The following is a 9,557-nucleotide window of genomic DNA, read 5'->3' as shown; positions in this document are numbered from 1 at the left end:
TTTTTTAAAGATTTTACTTATTTATTTTATGTATATGATGAGTACACTGTAGCTTTCAGACACACCAGAAGAGGACATCGGATCCCATTACAGATGGTTGTGAGCCACCATGTGGTTGCTGGCTTTAAAATAATTAAGAGAGAACAATATTATATACAGTGTGAACTGGTAGGCAAAATAAAAGTTAGATATTAGGAGTTGTCTCAGGATTTCCATCACTGTGAAGAGACACCATGACCACGGCAACTCTTATAAAGGCAAACATTTAATTGGGGCTGACTTACAAGAGTTTCAGAGGTTTAGTTCGTTATCATCATGGCAGGAATTGTGGCAGCATGCAGGCAGACATGGTAGCCAAGAGTTCTACCTCTTGATCCAAGAGAGCCAGGTGGAAGCCGTGTTACACTAGCCAGACTTGAGCATATAGAAGATTCAAAGCCCACTTCTACAGTGACACTCTTCCTGTAAGAAGGCCACACCTCCTAATAATGCCGTTCCCTGAGCCCAGCGTTTAAAACACATGAGTCTGTGGGGGCCATTCCTATCCAAATCACCACCAGAATTGAGATTTCAAAATGCTTAATTTATATGTCTTTATGCTGAACTAAAATAGATTAGAGGAAGTTGGTTTGTCTTCGTAGGTATAATCTTCAGATTGTTTTGTGTGTCCTTTAGTTTAGGACAGGAAACACAACCTGAGCTTTAGTAAAACATGTTTTTATATTTTGCAGAGAGGAAGATCAAATCCATGCCTTGCATATTACAAGCAAATGCCTTCTTTCTGACCTACATATTCACAGTCCCAATGCATACAGTGTGTGTTAAAGAATTCTGGGAATAACATAAGAACAAAATGATTCCATTTGATAAGCCTGGAACAATACACTTATTTAAGAAAGTAACTGTTATCTGTAGTATGCATCAAATAATACTTTGCTCAAAGATAAACATTTCTTTGTTGAGTTGGGGGTTTTGCAAGGCAATTCCAGAGCTATGGCTGAGTTGTACTTCCCACTGGTGGCTGCTTTTGTGTTACAGCAATGGAGTTGTTGGTCATCAGAGATTGACCCTGCTTATTATATAGTCCCTAAAGCATAGCTAGTAACCATCTGACCCTTCACAGCAAAGCTCATTCTTCCTTGTTTGCTTTTCACTTTTATAGTGGCATTTGTTCCTAATATTATGGATTTAAAATTCATCCTTTCATCCTGAAATAATTTAGTCTTAAAAAACTTGGAGTCCCAGAGCCTGGGGGACAGTAGGGTCCTGAGTTTGAGGTCAGCCTGACAGTAGAGTGAGACCCTGTCACTTAACCTATCACATTGGCTGCTCTGTAAGCTTAAGGATTGGCCATTCCCGGTGGGTTGTGCGTCCTAGCATCTGGCAGGTGGTTGGTGCTATGCTCTTGGTCTCATCTTCAGGGCGCTTCTCAGACTTTGCTTGGTCAGCATCACAAGTTTGAGTTTGAAGACCTTGTTACAGGGCACAGTGCTTAGATTTGTCCCTGAGTCCAGCATTGATTGAATAGAGACTATGTAATTTTGGTAGAAATAGCCCAGCTCTTTACTGAGTAATGTTGGGTGCATGTGGTATTGAGAGGTCTCGTATCTGACAGTTTGCCTCCTGAGTGCTTGGATTAAAGGTGTGGGCTATTACGCTCAGCTTAAGTACATTAATACCTGATTTCTCCTCATACTTTTGCTCATTGATTTTAATATCTTGATGATTGTGTATATCAGTTATTGTAGCATTGGTCATCTTAGGACTGTAGTGCTCCTTTGAGAGTTCTTTTTCTTCGTGTTTTGTGTTCTTCAGTTTTGTGGACTAAAGATTACTAGATGGCTAGCTGCTGATGCTTGTTACATTAATAAGTCCTTACTACTTGTACTGGGAGATAGTTCAAAAATTTCCTATTGTTTTTGTTAATTTATTTCATACCAGGTTGGAAATAAGAGCCCATCTACCTGGGAGAAGAGAGTCTGTGTTTAATAGTAAGGCTAGAAAAGGATTTGTAACTGTCAAAAATCTGTAATTGCTGTTTAACAAATAAGGTGGTAGGCATAAGCTTCTTTTGATTGGCTTGAGCGCTGTAGTCCTTTAGGATTTCATCTGAACTAATACACCTTGGGCTTTGGAATGTAAAAGCTAGCAGGTATTTACCTGTATGGGGTGTATTTACCTGTACGGGGTGCTTATGCCTCCACATGTGCTCAGACAGGAGACCGTCATCAGGTGTCCTCCTGTATTGTTCTCTGCCTACTTCTTTGAGGCAGGGTCTCTTTCCAGGTATACTGGGACATGAAGTTGCTCTGGTTAATGTGTTTCTTTTACACTCATTGGTGTGGTTCTCCCACGGTCTGCACGTGTGTGGGGGTGTTTGTGTGCATGTGCCTTTGTAGGTTGTGTGGATGCTAAAGGTCTGTGTCAGGCCTTTTCCTCAGTCACTCTTGTCTGGCGAGTCTGCAGCAGGGCACTGACCTTAGTGAGGCTAGCCAAGAAAGTCTGGGGCTCCTCCTAGCTCTGAACTCAGCCGTCTTCTCTGACCTGCCCCTGCCTGCCCTTTGGTTTTGGGTAGGGTCTCACTATTATGTAGTCCAGGCTGGACTTTAATATCTCCTGAATAGGATTACAAGGAAACACTACCATGCCCCTCTCTGTGTGCAGATATTAAACAAGGTGGAAGTAATATTGTATTTATTATTTAAAAGTGAATTTATACTTAAATATTACAAAGTTTAGAAAGTTTTTAAAAAAAGTTTGTTCCATAATTTTAACTAGATAGCTAATGTACAAGAATGAGACTCAAATGACTTTAAAGAACGAATGGTTTAAAAAATTTTATTTTAAAAATTCTTCAATATTTAGAAGTCGTTGGAGTTCTGGAGTGAGTGGAAGTGGGGGAGGCTCCTCTGGTCGGTCGTCTGCTGGAGCCCGTGATTCCCGACGACAGACTCGAGTCATTCGGACTGGACGGGATCGGGGGTCTGGACTTCTGGGCAGTCAGCCGCAGCCAGTTATTCCGGCATCTGTCATTCCTGAGGAGCTGATTTCACAGGTGTGTGCTTTGAGAACCTTAACTACGAAGGCAGGTGAGGGCGAGGTGGGGCTGAGCTCAGGGTTGAAAAGTGTGCTTTCTTTCTTTATCAACTTAGAAGATTAACTTCAGTAAATAAGAAAATATTAGTGTAACACTATTCTTTGTTTATTTTAGGCACAAGTTGTTTTACAAGGCAAATCAAGAAGTGTCATTATTCGAGAACTTCAGAGAACAAATCTTGATGTCAACCTTGCTGTGAATAATTTACTGAGCCGGGATGACGAGGATGGAGACGACGGTGACGACACAGCCAGCGAATCGTACCTGCCGGGAGGTCGGTGCCTGCTCTCCTGCCGCTCCTCCTGCTTGGGTGCTCCTTTGCCTGAGGTCGGGAGTTTATAGCTGATGATGATTGTCATGTGGAAGCTAGACAGTTTGATTCTTAATGTCCCATTTAAGGGGAACTATTTCTACTCAGTGGATTTGATTTGATCCTAATTAAGATATGGCATTGCATAGATTTAATCCCTGGCTGACATGTAGGATGTTGTTTTTTGATATCTTTGCTGAACATTGGTACTTACTGAATGAACTGCATTTATTTTCATCTGTATTTCTATGATGTCATTGAGTATCATATCTTAAAAGTGCTCTTTAATTTAGTAAGTAGCCCCTGCAGCGGTTATGCATGCTGTTCATCCTTAACGTCTGTGTTTCTCATGTTCATTTTATATCCTAGATCTTGGGGGACACTCCCCCTCCCAGGTCTCTGGTTTTAATGTATTTTAATTTTTAGAGATCTTTTTGTGGTCTGTGGTTGCATTATCTGTAGATGCTTCAGTTACATGTTTTTGTTATTTGTCTTTATTTGTAGAAGATCTTATGTCTCTTCTTGATGCTGACATTCACTCTGCCCACCCGAGTGTCATTATTGATGCTGATGCCATGTTTTCTGAGGACATTAGCTATTTTGGTTACCCTTCTTTTCGTCGTTCATCGCTCTCTAGGCTAGGCTCATCTCGAGGTAATTTTGCATTTATTTCTATTGATTGTGGGCTGGCTGCCTGGAAAGCTAGTGACAAACTCACCTGTGTCTGAATTTAGATCTTCCAGTAGGCTGAAGTCATTGCAGAGCAGCGGTTGGGGTACTGCTTAGATTTTACCATGGTAACACATAGCGGAGGCTGTGGTCTGTGAAGTATGTCTCCCCTGTGGGATGGCTACTGGACCAGAAGTGGAGTTGTAATTTTCAACGACATGCAGCATTCAGAAAAATAAACTTTTTAACTTGATTAAAACAGTGCAATCATGCTCATTTTAAATATTGAGTAGACGTGATAGTGAAGTATAAAAAACTTATTAAATGGAAAGATGGACATGTTAGGTTATTCATGTGCTATTTGTACAAGCCCGAAATATTTAAAAGGCATACAGTGCAGATTTTGAGCCATTTAAGCCAACCTCTGGTGGGCTTATGTAAGTTTTAGCTTACGTTATGATTCTGAGTTAGCTTGGTTATCTATCTATCTATCTATCTATCTATCTATCTATCTATCTATCTATCTATGCTTTCCAGAGTTCAAAACTGCTTTATCTAAATAATAGACAGAATAAGCTATAGTTACCAGTTATTAGTAAGCTAGAAAAGATGCCATGTTGTGCTAAGGCTGGTCTTCCTTACATATACTTGGTACTTAGAAGTTGAGTTTTAAAAATAACACATCTGTGGACCTTTTAACATGTGAACATGTAGTAGCTGGGACTTTTTAAGGTAAATGCACACTTGAATTGCTTTAAAACTGTCAGTTATTGAATTTTCAATTTTTTTTTTGTTTTGTTTTTTAAGACAGGGTTTCTCTGTATAGCCCTGGCTGTCCTGGAACTCACTCTGTAGACCAGGCTGGCCTCAAACTCAGAAATCTGCCTGCCTCTGCCTCCCAAGTGCTGGGATTAAAGGCGAGCGCCACCACTGCCCAACTAAATATTTATTTTCTAACATTAGCAACTCCTAAATACCTGTTTCTTAAGTTATTCTATGTAGATATTTTTAATTTGAATCATAAGGAATAGCAAGCACACCACTTTGGCCTTGGCAATATGGCAGGTTTTTTGATGTTTTAGTGGTGTTGGGGGCTGGAAACCAAAGCCTCCCATGTGTCTGGCGAGTGCTTTCCCTTTAGCTCCTCTGGTCTAGGTCTAGCCTCACATGCGCTGGGGTTGTCTGCTTCAGCTGTGGATTCTCTCTAATCTGTATTCTAAAAATCCTGGAAGTTTCTCTTTACCATATTAGTATTTTATTTATTGTTTATTGTTTATTTTTTTCAAGACAGGGTTTCTTTGTGTAGCCCTGGCTGTCATTGAAATCAGAGCTCCAGCTTCCCCTGCCTCCTGGGGCAGGAGAGGAAGGTGCGCGAGTTACACCACGCCTGACTAGTTTGACAATTTTAAAAAGTAATTTTCAAACAACTGTAAATGTGGCTTTATATAATTTGAGGTCAGATTTTAGGAAAGTATAAAAAGACTTTAGAAAATTCTGTCCCCTCTTAAAAAAAAAGTCTGTTTCTCAAAACATTTTAAATGCTTTATTTATAAAACCATTCTGTAAATTTATCTTTAACAAGGACTTGAGTTATCAAAAGTTTTTTCTGTATCCTAACATTTATAGTTCAACCTATTTAAGTTTTTCTGTTTTTTCATTTAAAAGTCAGACCTTGAGGATTTATTTTTTGTGCCTTAGTTGGGATTTCTGCTATTGATGTAAAACACTAGGACCAAAAGCAGTTTAGGGAGGAGAGGGTTTATTTCAGATTACACTTCTATATTGCAGTCTCTGAGGGAAGTCAGGCCCAAGAACTCAAGCAAGGCTGGAACTTGGAGCTAGGGACTGACACAGAGGATGTGGAGGGTGCTGCTTTCTGGTTTGTTTCCCAGGACTCCTTTAGCCTTCTTTCTTACAGCACCCAGGACCATACCTACCTGGGGTGGCACCACCCACAATGGGCTGGGCCCTTCCATGGCAACTACTAGTTAGGGAAAATTCTCTATGGGGTCATTTTCCAGATGACTCTAGCCTGTGTCAAGTTGACATAGAAACTAACCAGCCCAATTTGCTTATATGTATTTAATGCTTTGAAATTCTAATTTATGAACTTTAAAATGTATAAATCAACCTTATACTAAATATTTTTAGTGAATATATGAAATATGAAATAGTAATTTCATATGAATAATATAATTCCAGATCTTTAAATCCATTAGAAATGCCCACCAAATCAAACTTAGAATAAATCTTCTAAAAACATTGGACTGCCTCTACATAGTTTCAAAAAAATACTGGTTTATAACTTTCCTGGAGTCACTTGAAGGGCTAATGTTTGAATGTTTCGTGTCAGCCTAGTTAGAAACTGACTGTGCATTTTGCGTAGATAAAGTGCTGTTAGCTTCGTCCTGCAGGGTGTGGACTAGAGTGGCTTACTTTTATCCCACTGGTGTGACCCGATTGCATACCAGTTCTCCTTCTTCCCTTAGAGAGAGACTCTGAGCTTCTGCGGGAGCGGGAATCTGTTCTACGTTTGCGGGAGCGACGGTGGCTTGATGGAGCCTCGTTTGATAACGAAAGGGGCTCTACCAGCAAAGAGGGAGAGCCAAACCCGGATAAGAAGAACACCCCTGTTCAAAGTCCAGTGTCTTTGGGAGAAGACTTACAATGGTGGCCTGATAAGGTATTTGGGAAAAGTTTATACCTTTTCATTCAAGTAGTATACTAACAATCATTCCCTCCAATAAAGCATTTCTGTTTTGTTGTTTGAGATTTTTATAGGACTGTTGAAAAGAGGCATCAGTTTTAAAGTGCTCGTCTGCCCTTTGTTTAGAAACAGACCACTAGAGATCTGGTGCATTCCTGAGCCAGGCGCCACGTGTGCGTTGCTTGATGAAATGAATCAGGATTGGGCTGGTAGTCTCAGCAACACATGAACATTTAAAATCTCCAGGGCATCTTCCTGCTGCTCACGACTTTAATAATTGTTGCATTCTTTGGGAGACATTGACTCTGCCCGGTTTGAAACGTCAAATGGACCCTAGTTTCTACAGGGCACGCTCTCGCACTGATGCAGGGTGCATGGAGGGACGAGAGGAGGGCTATGGATTTCCATTTATGAAGTTTTTGACAGACCCTGTGATGCTAAGGTAGCAGACAAAGTAGTAGGCCAGATGAGAGGGAGGGAGGGGCGGAGTGCCAGGAAAATAGAGCCAGAAGTAGATTCTAGAAGGTGCCTAGCCTAGATTGGAGAAATTGATTTGGTATTGGTAGATCATCTCTGTCATGTTGGAGTCTGCTGATGGTGTGTGTGCTCCGGTGTCCTGTTTCACAGGCTTTTTTAGAAATCCACGGATTTCTTACATTAACAACAGTGCCCTCCCTCCCTCCCTGTTTCCACAGATGGCTGAGTGGGACTTAAGCATAAATAAACTGGATTTTTGGGTCACACCTCTGATTCTGGTGTTTGGGAAGCAGGAGAATCAGGCCAGCCTGGGCCACATGAGACCCTGTCTTAAGGAGGGGAAAGGGTGTCGGTACAGCTTGGAAGTTAATCCTTAGCAGATAAAGAGTATGACCTGAATTTAGTTTTCATTTCTTAGAACTCAAATTTGGAAGGATATTAAAACTTCCATATCTTATGTTTTTTATAGTTACCAATCTTAATACAATTACTATGCTTTTGCTTACATAGTCTTGTGGGAAACTTGAATGAATGCAAGAGGGGTGTGCACTTTTAATCCTTGACTTTGGACTGCTTTTATTGGCAGCTACCAGACTTGGCCTGAATTGTACTCTCTTAGTCCTTAACACAGCACTGGAAACATCCCTGGTTCCTTCTTGGATGGGAGAACGTCTAAACCATTCTGTTGTTCTCCCTCTCTCCCTCCCTGCCCTTCTCCTGCCCTCCCTTTCCTTTTCTTGGTTTCTTCTTCTCTCCCCCCCCCCCCCTTTTCTCCACTTCCTTCTGCCTCTCTCCCTCTCCTCCCCCTAACCAGGATGTCATGGCTCTGGGTCTCATGCCTTTTGCTGGTTGGTAGAGCTCTCGTGGTTTTGTTTTCACCAGATTGGTTAAGGATTGTGATTCCTGAGTGAAAGGTTTGAGGGGAACACTTGAGGGGGTTTAAGGAAGTGAGTTGGCAGGAGCAGAACAGGATTGGGATCCACTTGGTATTTGCTACAACTACCTTTGGCTGAGAACTGAGGCTCTGGAGAGGGCCTTGGAGTCCCCAGCTCAGGAGAGTGGGGAATGTTGTGTTCCAGCTAACCCTCCAGAACAAATGGAGAATGCGGGCCCACCTTACTTACCCTCTGTGTCCCAGGGGTTTAGTGACTGATGCTGCTGCATAGCAGCTCTGTACTGATTACTAAACCTTTTCTCATAAACTCCATGTCTAAGACAGGCGGTGGCCCATGGCACACGCCTTTAATCCCAGCTCTCAGGAGGCAGAGGCAGGCAGATCTCTGAGTTCCAGGACAGCCAGGGCTATACAGAGAAACAGTGTCTTAAAAACCACCCCCCCAAAAAAACCCCCCCAAAACCCCCCTAAAACCAAACGAGACAAAAAAGCCCATCAAGTCTATTGCAAGAGACAGATTAAAACCACTGGTACAAATTATACTCTGTAAATGTAACTTTTTTGTTACTGTGGTAAGATTTTTTTTTTTTTTAAATTTTGGTAGCTCTTGCATTTCATAGGATAGTGTGTTTCTACATTCTTTGTTTATCAGCATAGGAAAAGGTAATCTTGAGTTTGTATACTATAGCCACTGGAATTTTATAGCTAATGTCTGAACAATTTATTCTTTTTTGACTTTTTATGTGTATCAAATATTTGCCTGCACACTTTGTGTACTATGTGCTTGCTTGGTTTTCTTGGAAATCAGAAGAGGGTGTTGGAAAGTTGTTAGATGCTGGGAGTGCTGGGAATCGAACCTGGGTCCTCTAGAAGGATAGACAGATCTCTTAACTTCTGAGCTGTCTCTACTGTTTATTTGCTGTAAACTTTTAAGCACTTTAGATTGATGAGAAAACTTGTCGTTGTCAGTGCTCATGAGGTTTGTTAGTGTTCTGGTCAGCGATGAAGCCAAGTCTGACTAGGGTTCCTAAGGAGGAAATAGAATCAGTTTCTTTTGAGGTCAAAAAGTGGATATCTCATTTTAATTTTAGGGAATTACCTAATTCACTCTCGTTTATTTTTTTACGTTCATCCATTTGATTAATTTATTGTGTTTATCCTTGTGGATGGTTGTGTACCACAGTACGTATTCGTGCATAGAGTTCAACAGGCTGTACACTCTTTCAGGAAGATGTGCTAGGAGGGGGTGACATCATCTTGTAAAGGGGTGTGCAACTGACAAATAACCACAATATGGGAAACAATGTCTGTTAATGGCATGTAAGTAATACACACACACACACACACACACACACACTCATATACACTCATGCACATGGGAGTGGATAGCCAACAAAATATC

At 41.2% G+C, this 9,557-nt stretch overlaps 1 protein-coding gene across 5 annotated transcripts in view; it reads left to right on the top strand.

Moving 5' to 3' along the window:
• Positions 1 to 9,557, top strand: part of Ubr5 (ubiquitin protein ligase E3 component n-recognin 5) — a 105,236-nt gene that overhangs the window by 30,834 nt on the left and 64,845 nt on the right. For 3 of the 5 annotated variants that reach the window (XM_028765502.1, XM_028765511.1, XM_028765493.1), the window contains exons 6-9: positions 2,866 to 3,055; positions 3,212 to 3,371; positions 3,912 to 4,061; positions 6,548 to 6,759. In XM_028765502.1, coding sequence (XP_028621335.1) covers positions 2,866 to 3,055; positions 3,212 to 3,371; positions 3,912 to 4,061; positions 6,548 to 6,759 — 712 coding nt within the window. The remainder of the gene's footprint in view (positions 1 to 2,865; positions 3,056 to 3,211; positions 3,372 to 3,911; positions 4,062 to 6,547; positions 6,760 to 9,557) is intronic. The other 2 variants (XM_028765529.1, XM_028765520.1) reach the window with 1 other exon arrangement.

This window comes from Grammomys surdaster, unplaced genomic scaffold (genome assembly GCF_004785775.1).
Source record: "Grammomys surdaster isolate TR1022 unplaced genomic scaffold, NIH_TR_1.0 63, whole genome shotgun sequence".
Taxonomy (NCBI): domain Eukaryota; kingdom Metazoa; phylum Chordata; class Mammalia; order Rodentia; family Muridae; genus Grammomys; species Grammomys surdaster.
The sequence above is the reverse complement of the archived record's forward strand: the minus strand, read 5'-3'. Positions and strand labels throughout refer to the sequence as shown.